The sequence below is a fragment of the Microcaecilia unicolor genome, chromosome 1 (genome assembly GCF_901765095.1).
Source record: "Microcaecilia unicolor chromosome 1, aMicUni1.1, whole genome shotgun sequence".
Classification (NCBI taxonomy): Eukaryota; Metazoa; Chordata; class Amphibia; order Gymnophiona; family Siphonopidae; genus Microcaecilia; species Microcaecilia unicolor.
The window spans coordinates 91,335,749-91,351,645 of record NC_044031.1 but is presented as its reverse complement, the minus strand read 5'-3'; the positions used below and the strand labels follow the sequence as shown (position 1 = coordinate 91,351,645).

Below are 15,897 nucleotides of genomic sequence, written 5' to 3'. Positions count from 1 at the left end.
GGTGGTCACTGAGAGACCCACACCACAATAGCCAGGCCCCCTGCAACCAGTCACAGAATCTACGACAAGGCAGAATTGGTGTGTAGAGCCTGAGATCTTTCATTAAAACTTGGGGACCATAGGTCAATTTTAGCAGACACAGGAAAAGTTGCCAGTACTCAGTACACCCTCAAAAAAAGCCCTGGTTTTACTTTATGTAACCAGGTGTAGGAGATGCTGTATAACGTCTTTCACTGCACTTCTGTAACTCTGATGCTGTATATGTTGGTAGCCCTTGTGCTATTCAGGTTGTTTTCTAAAGAGCATTTTTTTTGCTAGAGAGATCTTAAATCATATTCCTGCATCTCAATTTATAGTTCATTTAACTTCACTGCGAAGACTGTGAAGAACAGAACACTTTATAAAAAGCCCACACATGAGTTCTCACTCTGTCATTAAAGTGACCTACCAGTAAAGAATAGATGTAGTGAAACACAAAGTTTGGGGATGGTTCTTTTGAGACCTCACATTAAAAAGGCATTGTTCAAGGATGTCAGGTCCTTTAGAGGGCCATCCTTGTTAACTGTGGAATAGCTAAACATTTGAAATAAAAAATCATTTTTAATCAGTCCAGGGGCCACAGAATATCATCACGTATAGGCAGCATGGCTTGTTTTTACACTTATTTCCAGAGGCCCTTTTTAAGATTACAGTTCATATTAGATGGCCAAAGCTTATAGGCTCACTCCAGACAACTAGGAAAGGCTATAAAAAGAAAGGACTTCCTCTCTTACAAGCTCTCGCAAGGGCTGTTGAGAAAGTAGGGTGAGCAGTTTGATGTAGTGTATCTAGATTTTCAGAAAGTTTTTTACAAAGTTCCTCATGAGAAACTCCTGAGAAAATTAAAAACTCATGGGATAGGAGACAGTGTTGTGTTTTGGATTAGGAACTGGTTATTGGACAGAAAACAGAGGGTAGGGTTAAATGGCCAGTTTTCTCAGTGGAGGAGGGTAAATAGTGGAGTGCCACAGGGATCTTTACTGAGACCAGTGCTATTCAACATATTTATTAATGATCTGGAAATTGGAATGACAGGTGGGGTGATTAAATTTGCAGATGATATAAAACTGTTCAAAGCTGTTAAAACACATGCGGACTATGGGAAATTGGAAGACTGGGCATCCAAATGGCAGATGAAATTTAATTATTCAAAGTCGTTAACTCGCGGCAGGATTGTGAAAAATTACAGTAGGACCTTACGAGACTGGGAGACTGGGCGGCTAAATGGCAGATGACGTTTAATATGAGCAAGTGCAAGGTGATGCATGTGGGAAAAAAGAACCCGAATTATAGCTACGTCATGCAAGGTTCCACGTTAGGAGTTACGGACCAAGAAAGGGATCTGGGTGTCGTCGTCGATAATACACTGAAACCTTCTGCTCAGTGTGCTGCTGCGGCTAGGAAAGCGAATAGAATGTTGGGTATTATTAAGAAAGGTATGGAAAACAGGTGTGAGGATGTTATAATGCCGTTGTATCGCTCCATGGTGCGACTGCACCTTGAGTATTGTGTTCAATTCTGGTCGCCGCATCTTAAGAAAGATATAGTAGAATTGGAAAAGGTGCAGCGAAGGGCGACTAAAATGATAGCGGGGATGGGACGACTTCCCTATGAAAAAAGACTAAGGAGGCTAGGGCTTTTCAGCTTGGAGAAGAGACAGCTGAGGGGAGACATGATAGAGGTATATAAAATAATGAGTGGAGTGGAACAGGTGGATGTGTATTGTCTGTTCACGCTTTCCAAAAATACTAGGACTAGGGGGCATGCGATGAAACTACAGTGTAGTAAATTTAAAATAAATCGGGGAAAATTTTTCTTCACCCAACGCATAATTAAACTCTGGAATTCATTTCCGGAGAATGTGGTGAAGGCGGTTAGCTTGGCAGAGTTTAAAAAGGGGTTAGACAGTTTCCTAAAAGACAAGTCCATAAACCACTACTAAATGGACTTGGTAAAAATCCACAATTCCAGGAATAACATGTATAAAATGTTTGTACGTTTGGGAAGCTTGCCAGGTGCCCTTGGCCTGGATTGGCCGCTGTCGTGGACAGGATGCTAGGCTCGATGGACCCTTGGTCTTTTCCCAGTGTGGCATTACTTATGTACTTATCTCTGGTTTAGCAGAATCTTATGCAGGTCTTTCTCATGCGCTAAGCCTATTTCTAGCACGGCTGTAAAACTGACCTTTTTTCTATGTTTTTTTTTTTTGGGGCGGTGGTTGCATGATATTAGCACAGGAGCACTTACTGTCTCCTATTTAAGAGGTGCTATGGTCTCCCATGTTGTCAGCATTATTGCCAGTGTGCTAGCTGGATAGTGCTTCCATGCCCCTTTCTCCATCCCTGACATGCCCCCTCCCCCCTAAAAAAAATTACCACATGCCGAGCACCAGCAGATGGTAAAAGTAACATGGACCACTTTAGCACATCCCGTGTTAGGCCATTTATGCTAAATTAGGTGTGTATTAGTGCCTAACTCTGCTTAGTAAAAGGGCCCTTTAATTTGCTATCCCAGTTAATTAAAATTATTTAAGGAATTACTGGCTGCTTGCTCCGTACTGTTGGAATTTCAAATATAAGATAAAAAAAGTGAAATAACCATGTTTTTGATTTGGTTGGCACTGAACAAGCAAGTTGCATTAGGAGAGTAAGATTAGTCAAGAAATAATCACAAGAAAGCCAACAGTAATGCAACTGCTGCAGTACTGTTTTACAGACAAGCAAGTCAAGTAATGGTGCTTAGGATATTTTATATCATTCTTCATCATTTAGGGACTGAGCCAACCCTGCAATTTCTAAAATAAAAGAAGAGTGACAGATCTGTGCCACAGTACAGAGTATCTGACTGTGATCTGAAGAGAATGACATGGTGCAGAATCGTCTCTGCATTACAGCACTTACGTTCAAGAGATCATTACAAAAATCTAAAGCTACATTGGCAGTCCCTGTGCCTTGTGTCAAAAGCATTTAAAATCGAAACCTAGAAACAGTGCTTAAGCAATACATCCACCAGTACCAAGTCAATCAAATGAACCTAGAGCACAGGCAATGAATAATTTATCACAGTAGACGTGACCTGGCTTGGCCATTGTTGGAAACAGGATATTTTATTTATTTATTTGTTGCATTTGTATCCCACATTTTCCCACCTATTTGCAGGCTCAATGTGGCTTACATCGTACCAGAGGTGCGTATGCAGTCTCTGGTGTTTACAAATACAGAGTGATGTTGGGATGCGACAAAGTTCATGTGAAACAGCCACATAAGGTTGTTGAACAGTGGGAGAGTTGTGTTTTGTGCATTTTGAATTCTAGTGTTATCGTGTTGCAGAGATCAGGCATTTGTTGGGTTGATAGGCTATGCCTACAGACACGAACACAGGGCTGTCTTTGGAGGCTGTCTGGTAACCACACATACAAAAAAAAAACCCTCCCATGGGCCTAAAAATCTTTTGTGCTTATTCCAGGCTTTACCCTCACCCCCGCCATTAATAATCTTCGGTGCTTATCCCAAGCTTTACCCCCCACTCCCCCATAGTTAAGGATCCTCTATGCTTATCCCAGAGGTAAGTAGTACATTTAAAACAGATCAGAGAATTTTTTTTTTCTAGATGGATCATTGGTCTGACCCAGTATGGATATTCTTATGTTCTTTTGATACGTTGGCTCTATGGGGACAATTCTGTAACAGGACGCATGATAGGAGCCTATCGTATAAAGGAACATAGGTGTCTACTTGCTTTATAGAATATTAGTGTAACCAGCTATACACAGACTTAACCCTTAGACACAGGTACTTACGCCAGCAATAAAGCAGGTGTAAGTGACAGCATTACAGTGTGGCAGATGCCTGCAGAAATTATAGTATTCTGTAATTTATACTCGCAAGTGGGAGCTTTGCCCATGATTGTCCCTGTGTACGTTCCCTTTGCAAATACACACTATCCCCTGGATTCTATATATGGCGCTCAAAATTGTGCGTGCAAATTTGGTGACCACAATTTAATTGAATAACAAGCCAATTAGAGTCATACTTGGGAGCTAACAATCAATTACTGGCACTAATTGGCAACAATTTGGATTTATGCGTACATATCACTAAGTGCTATTCTATAACGATGTGCACGTACATCTCTTAGCGCGAAACTGAAAAGGGAGCTTGACCAGAGGAGGAGCATGGACAGGTCAGGGGCATTCACTAAAGATGCGTGCAGTATTATAGAATTCGGGGACTCTGCACTTAATTTAAGTGCAAGGAGCTACACCAGTTTTCAGCTGGTGTAAATCCTCGTGCCCATAGTTGGACATGGATCCTGACGCTAAGCGTTTTCTATAAATGGTGCCCAACTCAGAGCATCATTTATAGAATGGTCCCATTTATAGAATCTGGCTCTATGTAAGTTATGCAGCTATTTGCAGTATAGTACTTAGGGCTAAGTTGTATGGAGGGGCATAATCGAACAGGGTGCTCAAGTTTTCCTGAGGACGTCCTCGCAGCACATCCCCGCGAAGAGGCGGGGAAACCCGTATTATCGAAACAAGATGGGCGGCCATCTATCATTTTGATAATACGGTCGGGGACACCCAACTCTCAACATTTAGGTTGACCTTAGGGATGGTCGTCCTTAGAGATGGTCTTCCCTGATTTTCTGCCATAATGGAAACTGAGGACGCCCATCTCAGAAATGACCAAATCCAAGTCATTTGGTCGTGGGAGGAGCCAGCATTCGTAATGCACTGGTCCCCCTCACATGCCAGGAAACTAACCGGGCACCCTAGGGGGCACTGCAGTGGACTTCAGAAAAAGCTCCCAGGTACATACCTCCCTTACCTTGTGTGCTGAGCCCCCCAACCCCCCCAAACCCCCTCCCCACAACTGTACACCACTGCCATAGCCCTTATGGGTGAAGGGGGGCACCTAGATGTGGGTACAGTGGGTTTCTGGTGGGTTTTGGAGGGTTCACATTTACCACCACAAGTGCAACAGGTAGGGGGGGATGGGCCTGGGTCCGCCTGCCTGAAGTGCACTGCAGTACCCACTAAAACTGCTCCAGGGACCTGCATACTGCTATCATGGAGCTGGGTATGATATTTGAGGCTGGAAAAAATATTTAAAAAAATTTTTTTAGGGTGGGAGGGGGTTAGTGACCACTGGGGGAGTAAGGGGAGGTCATCCCCGATTCCCTCTGGTGGTCATCTGGTCATTTAGGGCACATTTTTGTGGCTTGGTCATAAAAAAAAAAGGACCAAGTAAAGTCAGCCAAGTGTTTGTCAGGGACGCCCTTCTTTTTTCCATTATCGGCCGAGGACGTCCATGTGTTAAGCACGCCCCAGTCCCGCCTTCGCTACGCTTCCGTAAACTTTGGTCGTCCCCGCGACAGAAAGCAGTTGAGGATGCCCAAATTCGGCTTTCGATTATGCCGATTTGGGTGACCCTGGGAGAAGGACGCCCATCTCCCGATTTGTGTGGAAAGATGGGCACCTTTCTCTTTCAAAAATAAGCCTGATGGTCACCTTACTTTCTAACTCTTCTTACTCTCTTACTTGTCTATATGTTCCATCTTTGCTTATACCTTTCACTATCAATTTAAAATGTTCTATTATGTACTATGTTGACATGGTAAGTAGTATACTATGCCACACTTTGTACTGTTATTTGAATATTTTTACTGCTGTAATTGCCTATTGCTCATGTTTGATCTATTCTTACTGTACACCACCTTGAGTGAATTCCTTCAAAAAAGTGGTACATAAATCCCAATAAATAAATAAATGGTGCCTGAAAAATTGACACTGAAAAACCACTAACATGATTGTATAAAGTACGTCTAAAGTTAGGCGTATTCAGTGGTGTGCTGGAGCCAGCTCGCACCGGCTCGCAAGAGCTGGTTGTTAAATTTTTTATCGACTTGTGAGCTGGTTGTTCCTAAGGGCGAGCCGGCTTTCCTTCCTTCCTTCCTCCCTCCCTCCCTCCCTCCTACAGGGTCCGGTCCCTCACCTCCTTTGTCCAGCGAATTCTTCAGGGCAGTCTTGCCTGCCTGCTGCCGGCGCTGACCCTCCCCCGCTGCCGGATCGCTCTTTAAAAATGACCGCCGAGACTTCCAGCGGTGGCCTCGTGAGACTTCTGCTGAAGTCTTGGAGGCCGCCCTTGCAAGTCTCGGCGGCCATTTTGAAGAGCGATCCGGCAGCGGAGGTGAATCATTGCTGGCAGCGGAACAACCTCGAAGCATCCGCTGGACAACCTCGGTGGCTGGAGGGGGTGGCAGGGGAGAGAAGGGAGTCGCTAGACATGGGTGGCTGGAGGAGGGGGGGCAGGGGAGAGAAAGGAGTGGCTGGGCATGGGTGGCTGGAGGAGGGGGGGCAGGGGAGAGACCATGAGTTAACCATGTATGCGCGTTAACTGTGTGCACACCTACAATATCCCTATAGCCACCTACACAGTTAGTGCACATGCTAATTGTAGGCACATTAAAAACGCTAACGCGCCTTAGTAAATAGGGCCCTTAGTAACTTGTAGAGACAAAGAACACTGGGTGCAAATAATATTTGAATGAGCTTCCCAGCCCAAATTGATCTGAACGATTGAGTGTGATTGAATTTGAAAGTGTATGTCCTTGGTCAAAATGGAATGTGAATACCACAAAGAAAGAAGAATGAGCTGCTCTGATGTGTTCTTGAAATCCTCGTGTGCCTAGATTCCTCTGGAACTTTAAAATCCATTGAATATGGAAATGTTTGTAGTGTTTTGTTAAAAAAAATGTTTTTTAATAAACAAAGTTTTTAAAAAATGTGCAGAGACAATTGTATGTGCCAAGGCCATAAGACCAACATTTTCAACTGGGCTCATGATTTACAATAAAATAAAACACACAAAAACTACTACTACTACTATTTAGCATTTCTATAGCGCTACAAGGCATACGCAAAAACAATACAATCATGAGAACAAATTACAGACAAGATATAACAATCATAATATAAGCTTTCATCAATTCTGAATGACTATATTAGATTTAAAATACAAAAAGAATTCCTAATATAGGTCAGACTTCAAAGAAGCTGTAATTATTTTGAAATGACCATGTTAATGTGTGCTACTCTGTTCTACTACTTCCACTATAGATTCCAAGCCTATGAGCCTGATGGCAGGGAGAGTCATGGTCTGAGTAATGTCTACCCTAAAATAAATTACAGCTGAGGTGTTCGGCTGAGATCAAACTTGGAATGTTTGATGACAGATTGTGGTAACTCCAGCAACTGTGTGGTGCTGTGCAGAATTCACTTCTGCTTAACAGGTGACTGAGAGGATATAATGGGTAGTAGAAAAAGGAAAAAAAGAAATAACAAGGAAATGTGGGAAAAGGTAATTGAATAAAAAACGACTAGAAAAATGAAAATAATTTTAAACAAAGGAATAAAGAAAACAGGAAAAACTTGAAAGATCAAGAAAGGAAATGTAAAGGAAGAAGATAAGGAGAACAGATGATGAAGAAATGCAAAAGTTTGAAAATATTTAATTTAGACATGTATAAACTAACATTAATGAGCATAGTTATCCACATGGGCTACCATTAAGATGTGTTTACTGTTAACCCCAGTTATTAGTCACTATCTCTCAGTGCTCTTTTGAGCAGGGATTGTCTTCTTCATGTTCAATTGTAAAGCGCTGCGTACGACTGGTAGCGCTATAGAAGTGATTTATAGTAGTAGTAGTGCATAAAATAGGACCTGTGTTAAAATAACATGAGCTAATAGTAAAATAATACGTCTTAACGGAAGCAGATGATAACTATACCCCTTAGACATTTATACCGCATAAACATCTAAGGGGGAAGTTATCAAGCTTGATAGGGCACTAGCCCATATTAGTTGCCTCCCTTCCTTCCTTACCAGCACTTCCCAAAACCATGTATATGGATAGAAAAACATAGACCCCCCCCCCAACCAGACACAACGTTTTTCCTCAGGCCATCCACAGGCAGCACCTTTTCCTTCTCTACCCCTCCCCCACCACAGGCAGCATTTGTTTCTAGCCATTCTCTCCTAGAGGCAGCACTTACCACCACCACCCCCCCCCCCCCCCCCAGGAATAACGGGTTTCCTCTTGGCCCCCTCCACTGACAGCACTTACCCCCAGGAGCAACTCATAGCAATCTGCTGCTTGAGGCAAGGGATGAGGTGGCACCTCTCAAGGCACCCAAAAGAGAGGGACCTCTGAAAACTCTGATCTGGGAAGAAGGGTGAGGAGCTCCCCTCACACTAACCACTAGTTAGGCAGTTGCCCCAGAAAACAATAAGTACATAAGTAATGTCACACTGGGAAAAGACCAAGGGTCCATCGAGCCCAGCATCCTGTCCACAACAGCGGCCAATCCAGGCCAAGAGCACCTGGCAAGCTTCCCAAACGTACAAACATTCTATACATGTTATTCCTGGAATTGTGGATTTTTCCCAAGTCCATTTAGTAGTGGTTTATGGACTTGTTCTTTAGGAAACCGTCTAACCCCTTTTTAAACTCTGCTAAGCTAACCGCCTTCACCACGTTCTCCAGCAACGAATTCCAGAGTTTAATTATGCGTTGGGTGAAGAAACATTTTCTCCGATTTGTTTTAAATTTACTACACTGTAGTTTCATTGCATGCCCCCTAGTCCTAGTATTTTTGGAAAGCTTGAACAGAAGCTTCACATCCACCTGTTCCACTCCACTCATTATTTTATATACCTCTATCATGTCTCCCCTGAGCTGTCTCTTCTCCAAGCTGAAAACCCTAGCCTCCTTAGTCTTTCTTCATAGGGAAGTCGTCCCATCCCCGCTATCATTTTAGTCGCCCTTCGCTGCACCTTTTCCAATTCTACTATATCTCTCTTAAGATGCGGCGACCAGAATTGAACACAATACTCAAGGTGCGGTCGCACCATGGAGTGATACAACGGCATTATAACATCCTCACACCTGTTTTCCATACCTTTCCTAATAATACCCAACATTCTATTCATTTTCCTAGCCGCAGCAGCACACTGAGCAGAAGGTTTCAGTGTATTATCGACGACGACACCCAGATCCCTTTCTTGGTCCGTAACTCCTAACGTGGAACCTTGCATGACGTAGCTATAATTCGGGTTCTTTTTTCCCACATGCATCACCTTGCACTTGCTCACATTAAACGTCATCTGCCATTTAGCCGCCCAGTCTCGTAAGGTCCTTCCGTAAAGCCTTTTGAGAGCACAGTTTTTCATCCGTTTGGATACAGAAAGTGAAAGTGCCTTGTTGCTTTGTAGCTTTTACTATATGAGACGTGGGGTAAGGAATAATATATTGTAGAGGAATATATTCCAGTTATTCCCCAAGTTTTCCACGTCATCACTGTGACCCCTGACGCAGGTGCTAGTCACTGAAACACGGCCTGTGTTGGGTCTTTTTGTCAAGGCTCATTCATTAAAGAACTGTGTTCCATTTTTAAAGGCCCGTGGTGCTGTTTTTTTTTTGTTTGGACTTTAGTTTGTACTTTCGTTCCCTGCCTTTTGTTATATCCAAGGGTTGAATAATTACATCATCTGGGCTTACTGGAAGGAAATATTCATTGGGATAAAACAAATTTAAGGATATTTTGAACTTATTCAGAAGAGTGAATATCATGGGCCTATTTGACATTCCAGTGGCAGAGCATTTCATTCATACAGTTCAGCCCACATTATTTGTTGATGAGATACCCGGGGCTGACAAGTTTGACAGAAAGACAAACAGGTCATTGAAGGGAAGATGAGCTAGTGAAAAAACAGACAGAAAGAAACCACTAAGTCATTGTTTGCAGTGACAGCTCTTCCCTGTTATTAAATGTCATCATAAAAGCTATTCTTTTAAACTGTGTTTTGTTTTTACCAGTATTCAGCTTTTGAAACAGATGGGCACATTAGAAAGACAAAGAGCAAATGTTTGTAAAATGCATTAATTAAAGCTGAGTCGGTTCTGTACTGGGATATACAATGCAAACCCGCAGCTCTGAATATTTGTTTATTGATCTGTATTTCCAGCCATCTATATGTGTATGGAAATTTTGTATTTTAATAATATAAGATATAACTATGTTCTTCTTCTTTGGATGTTTATTATTTATTTAGGATCCTGTTTACTAAGCTGCTCTGTAGGCGCACTAACATTTTTAGCGTGCGCTAACACTAGAGACACCCATAGGAATATATGGGTGTCTCTAGCATTAGTGTGCACTAAAAACGCTAACATGTCTTAGTAAACAGAGCCCATGTTTGTTAATTGCTTAGATCCCACAGGGTCAGACAGTGTACCAGACTCTATGTGATGGGTAAAGGGGCTGCCTAAATTGTGGGCTGAACATTGCATAGTTGCATCTGAATAGCAAACAAAGCAGCCCAGAGTTTGGATCCCCAACCTCTGAGCATTTTCTAACACCCCCCACCATAGGAGCCAACTTTTCAAAATTATTGGGGGTGCTAATCCCAGTGGAACTAACCCTTCCTTGGACACATACCATGAAATTTCTCAATATTGTGGTGCTCAAGCACCCCCAACACCCACAGAGTCGGCTCCTATGCCCCCCACCCCCACAGGCCCCATACTGTGGACCTCATAGTTTCGATGGTGGTATCTACAACAGTCTGAACACAGGGATTGAGCCAGCTCTGCCCTCTCTGGGCTTTCACACAGGCTTAATTCCCATGCTCCTTGCTTTGTGCTCATAGCAGCGGAACTGTGTCTGCAGGAAGGAAGATCAAACCCCCGGGATGGGGGAAGGAGAGGAATCAAGAGTCTGTTGCCCTAGCCTGAATTGTGCTTTTGCGAAAGTTATAGAATCCTGCTATTGCTGGATCCCAGTTTCCAGAAAATTCATGATTTATTTACCATTTATTTATTTATTAAGGGTAAATAACTGCCTTTTTGAAGAGATTCACCCAAAGCAGTGTACAACAGATGGAGCTTGACAGAGACAACATAACATTTTATGAACAGCATAACAATAATAGAATGACCAAATATCAGCGTGATAATACAGTTAGAACTGCGAGGTAAACCTAGAAATAGGCAAATTAAATCATAGTAATAATAATAATATAATGATATGTACATTGCTGACACTGTAAAACAGCACTGTAGAATATTCATATATCAGATATGATATAATGTCAGCACAATACAAATGAAGTTCCTTAGCAGGCAGGACTATATAACATTTATATAACATAGAGATGATACTCACAATGCCAGCAGACTTTTAGGGGGTAGTTATCAAGCTGCTTCAGCTATAACCCTTGTTATTTGCCCCTTAACACACTTTAAAGAGCTGTAATGCAGGTTTCAGTGCTGTAACACTGTGTTGTTTAGGTTAATGGGATGCAAAGCAACAAATGCAGGTAAAACACCCTAATTACTACGTAATTACTATAACACAATTGCGCTGAACACCACAAGCTGTGTTCTATGCGGAAAAATAACCCCAACAAAAAGCTGTGATTATTTTACTCTCCTGGGAGCACCGGGCTGCAAACCCATGCCCCGATGCTCCCAGGCCGTGTCTTAAAGGGGCCATTCATATCAATTGTGAGGTGCCCATAACCCCCCCCCCCCCCAAAAAAAACAAAACAAAACAAAACAGAACCCTCCTCCTTAGGCCTCCTTCTAAATAAAGCTTCCAATACAAGCCCCTCCATCCTGGATGTTGCATCCCAAGTCAATGTTATCCCCCTGGAAGTTCCCCCCACCCTTTCAACATTTGAAACCTTTATCCCTTTGGTTCCTAGTAGGGTCAGATACCACAAGACTACCACTAGGAGTCACTGGTGCCACTTTGTACCTAGCTCTGGCAAGAGCAGGAACTACTGGGAATCACTTCTGCCTGACTCCCTAGGGGCCAGTAATTTTTAAACATTGGCCTAGGGGAGCCTTTGGGAGGGTGAGTGTGGGGCCTAGCAGTTAGGGGTTTCAAGACTTGAGAAGGGGTTGTCTTGTGAGGCAGAGACATTAAAGTTTGGGGCTTAAGTTTGGGGGAGCTCATATTGGTAGGGGGGCTCAGGTAGGGGGCTGGGCATCTCGAAGTTGATATGTGCGGCCCCTTTATGATTTAGCCTGGGAGCATCGGGCCACGGCTTTGCAGTCTGATGCTGCCAAGATGGTGCCATAATGTTGCTTGTGAGGTTGCTCATAAACAGTATTATGCATATACCACAGGTACTGAGATACCACAGATATATCAAGGTGCAGTAAAATCTCAACATTAGTGATGAGTGATGTAGGTGTCTTTTATTAGAGACAGGGGCAGCTAGCTACTAGTGTACCAATATTACATTCCCCTTTCTTTTTTTTTATAGAATTGAAAAATAGACTTTGAGGATGCCACTCCCACACCTTCTACTAACTTAGAGGGTTTAAGGGTGGGGAACCCAATTTCAACTGGTTGTACATATTGCCTTCCATGGTACCAAACATTTAACTGGGCTCTCCTGATTGATCAGTGGTCCCTTGCACTTGCAGTTCCTGACCTTTCTTTCTTGTCTTGCAGGCCATTTCCCGTTTGTGTGAAGACAAGTACAAGGACTTCAGAAAATCTGCTAGGAAACGATCAGCCAGTACTGACAATCTGACTGTGGTCCGGTGGTCACCAGCCATCATCTCATAACAGCAGAGTTCAGTCTGGGCTGCTTTCACCAATGGACTGCTTCTTCCATGGAGATTTTATGTCATATCTCATTTTATTTGTTTTATTTTTATATTTTTATGAGAATGAACAAGGCATCATTTTGCTTCTGGAGGTTGGGGTGAGGGCGTTAATGTTCATAGATCCGGCAAGTTGCCCTTCCAGTGCCTCCTACTCATGTACTTATAGATCGTATGAGATGAATCAACAGTTTGGAAACACCATCAGCAGCCACTAACTTTCACTGCCTCTTAACAGCCTTCGCTTATGGGATGGAAACAGATAATCCAGTTCTGGAAGAATTCACACAAAGGCTGATGTGGGAGTATGTACAATAAGGGACTGTAAAAGATGTCATTCTTATTATGAAACAAAAGAAGGTGGTCTAGAAGCCTAATGGAAGGATATTTAATTTTTTTTGGTGTACATCATAGTAACTGAATGATGGCATTTCATCTTAAATTATCCTGCTAGCTATCACACATTGCTGTTTTCTGCAGAGTTTTAGTTTTTCCTCCTGCTTTTCCCAGCACATCAGCAAATTCAACAGCTCTGTAGAGTACCACAAGCTTCAAACTAGTTGACATCCTCGCTGCTCCTCCTCCACCTTCCCTGTTAGTTATCCTGTTAACATTAATTTATATTCAGTTACCTGTATCATATTTCTGTGTGAGTTTTTTGTTATAGGTTGAATTATCCTGACCATAGTACTGAACCACAAGTGTGCAGAGCAATCCAATGGTCATTCCTCAGTTTGTTTCTATTTTGTTATCGATGTATATGTGCAGGTATGTATGCGCGTGTGCCTTCTCACAACGCCAGAATGCGTTTTATTTTTTCTCCTTAAGATGAAGATATGACTGTCCTAGTATTTCGAAGATGATTCAGAAATGGAAGGCCATATTAGTGCGGCCTGCAGCAGTGATTCTAAGCCTAGTGCAGTTAAATAGCCTTCAGCCGAGAGGTCAAGATGGGTTTTCATTGTCCAACTCATTAATTTCTTCACAACCAGATTCATTGTTGCAAGCAATATCCTGAACCTTTTTATATGTTCACTTTAAGTCAAAGTCAGTCTGTTTGTAGAAAATCAAAAATGTATAAACAAAAAAAAAAGGTGTTTTTTTTTTTGCTTCTTTCTGCCCAATTAACAAGAGATACACAGAGCTTTACGGAACAGCGTGCTGATATTATTGCACTGTTAGTACAACCAGTAGGATGTTTAGAGAAGAGAAGACTCAGTGTATTTTTCAGTATGGGTGCTTACAGATTCAATACAATTCAAAGCTGTGAAGAAAGCATTTTGCGTTGATGAGGGGGGGTCTCAGTTGTACTCTTTTGTTTTTCACGTGTTTTCTTAATAAGCCGAACTGGCAAGAAAGAGTCTTTTATAGTAAATTATGTAATTCCTTCCTTAAAAAGAACATTGTTTAAAGTATGGGACCCAATGCGTCTGTTTCTATGAAGTGGACTTTTGCACATTTTAGAAAGATACTTTTCAAAATTAGTGTGACTTTTCCTGAAGGGCAACATTTTTCGAATGATTCTCATTGCGAGCATGGAGAGATGATGAATGAAAGAGTAGAATTACAATACCTCTGCTAACGTATGCACTAGTAGAGAAATAACAAGATTTAGTATTGTTTCGTTAAACTTTTTGGGTACTTGAGTGGCATACAGCAGAGACGTGATATGTGCTGTACTTGCCTACTAAAACATTTGCAACCTACTTTCAAATTGCATGGCACTCAAAAAAAAATCATACCAGCCCTAATTTGGACTTGTTAATTTGACTTCAGTAGCACATGGAGGTTAAAAACAGTTTTTGCTCATGAACGCTCATTATGTCTTAAAGACCTGTATGAAAATAGTATACATCCAATCATGTGATTGTTGAGCCAAGGCGCCATAGCTGTGAGTACCCAAATCAGTGACTTATTTTTTTTTTCAAATTCTCTCAATGTAGAATGTAAAAACGAGTCTCTAAAAGGTATGAAATACTTTAACCGTGCACTGCAAATTGTAGGTAGAAAAGATGCCTATTTTAGATAGTCTTTGGAAGATAAACACCCTCCTAAGTTTAACTTAGGTTTTACCAAGTTATGGGGAATGTTTCTTGTTTTATCAATGAATTGCAAAACAAGGTCATACCATATTTATAGCAGAAACACGGTTTTAAGTGATAAAAATCCTAAAATATGTAAAACAAATCTCAGTGTATCTGCTATAAGTTTTTGTGGAGTTTATTAAACTGCTTTAAAGATTGTATAGTCTATTTATTGTATGTATGTACATACAGTCTAATACTTAAAATTTAAAGTGGATTCCGTAAAACTTGGCATAGTCTGGTTTAGACTGCTAAATATCTTTATAGCCTTGTGCACTGGACTCTACCTCTATAGAGAATTTTCCATATTTCTTCATTAGAATGATTCTGTGATTAACTTGGTTATATTTCTTGCAGTAAAAATTAAAACACAATCTGTGTGGCTTTTTTTTTTTTTCAATTATTTTTAAATCTTGGTTTTGCAGTACCAATCACTTAAATGATTTAAGTGGCCATTTTTATTTTGGTTTTCTGTGTGATAAAAAAAAATCATTGTTTTTCAGTTTGTTCTAAGTTTGCCAAAAGAAAAAAAAAGTACAGTACCTATGAATGAATCTCAGTGACTGTAATTTGTTTGCAAGATAATTAAACACTATATTATAATTAAAGCTGGATTACTATTTAGGATTATATTGTGTTACTGTGTTCTTCGACATTATTAGATGGAAAACATTAAGGAAACAGAATAGGGAAACTTATTAGAAACTTTTAGGCACAGAACTTTAGAGTTAGTCACGCAGGGTCGGATTCAGTAAATGGAGCCCAAAGTTAGGCGCTAGGAAGATCTGCACTAAGAGGCCCTTTCACTAAGCTGTGGTAGGCCTACCGCAGGCCAAAAAAGCATTAGTGTGGGATGCGCTGAGGTGTCCAGTGGTAGGTTTCCATTTGGTGCACGCTAATTCTGTGCTGGAAATTATTATTTTATTTTCTAGCATAGGAGGCATACCTGGAAGCGGAGAGTAGTCATGCCTGTGCTAATCAGGTTGTGCTGGCACATTATCCCATGTACCCAATTAGCACAGGAGTAGCATGGGAGCCCTTACTGCCTCCTAAATAGATGAGGGTAATGGCCATGTGCTAATAGGGAAATT

At 41.6% G+C, this 15,897-nt stretch overlaps 1 protein-coding gene across 1 annotated transcript in view; it reads left to right on the top strand.

Annotated features, from left to right (window-relative positions):
- CCNY (cyclin Y) overlaps positions 1–15,499 on the top strand; it is a 598,774-nt gene extending 583,275 nt beyond the window's left edge. Inside the window, exon 16 of the mRNA XM_030199560.1 lies at positions 12,568–15,499. Coding sequence (XP_030055420.1) covers positions 12,568–12,684 — 117 coding nt within the window. The 3' untranslated portion in view covers positions 12,685–15,499. The remainder of the gene's footprint in view (positions 1–12,567) is intronic.
- The last annotated feature ends 398 nt before the right edge of the window (positions 15,500–15,897 follow it).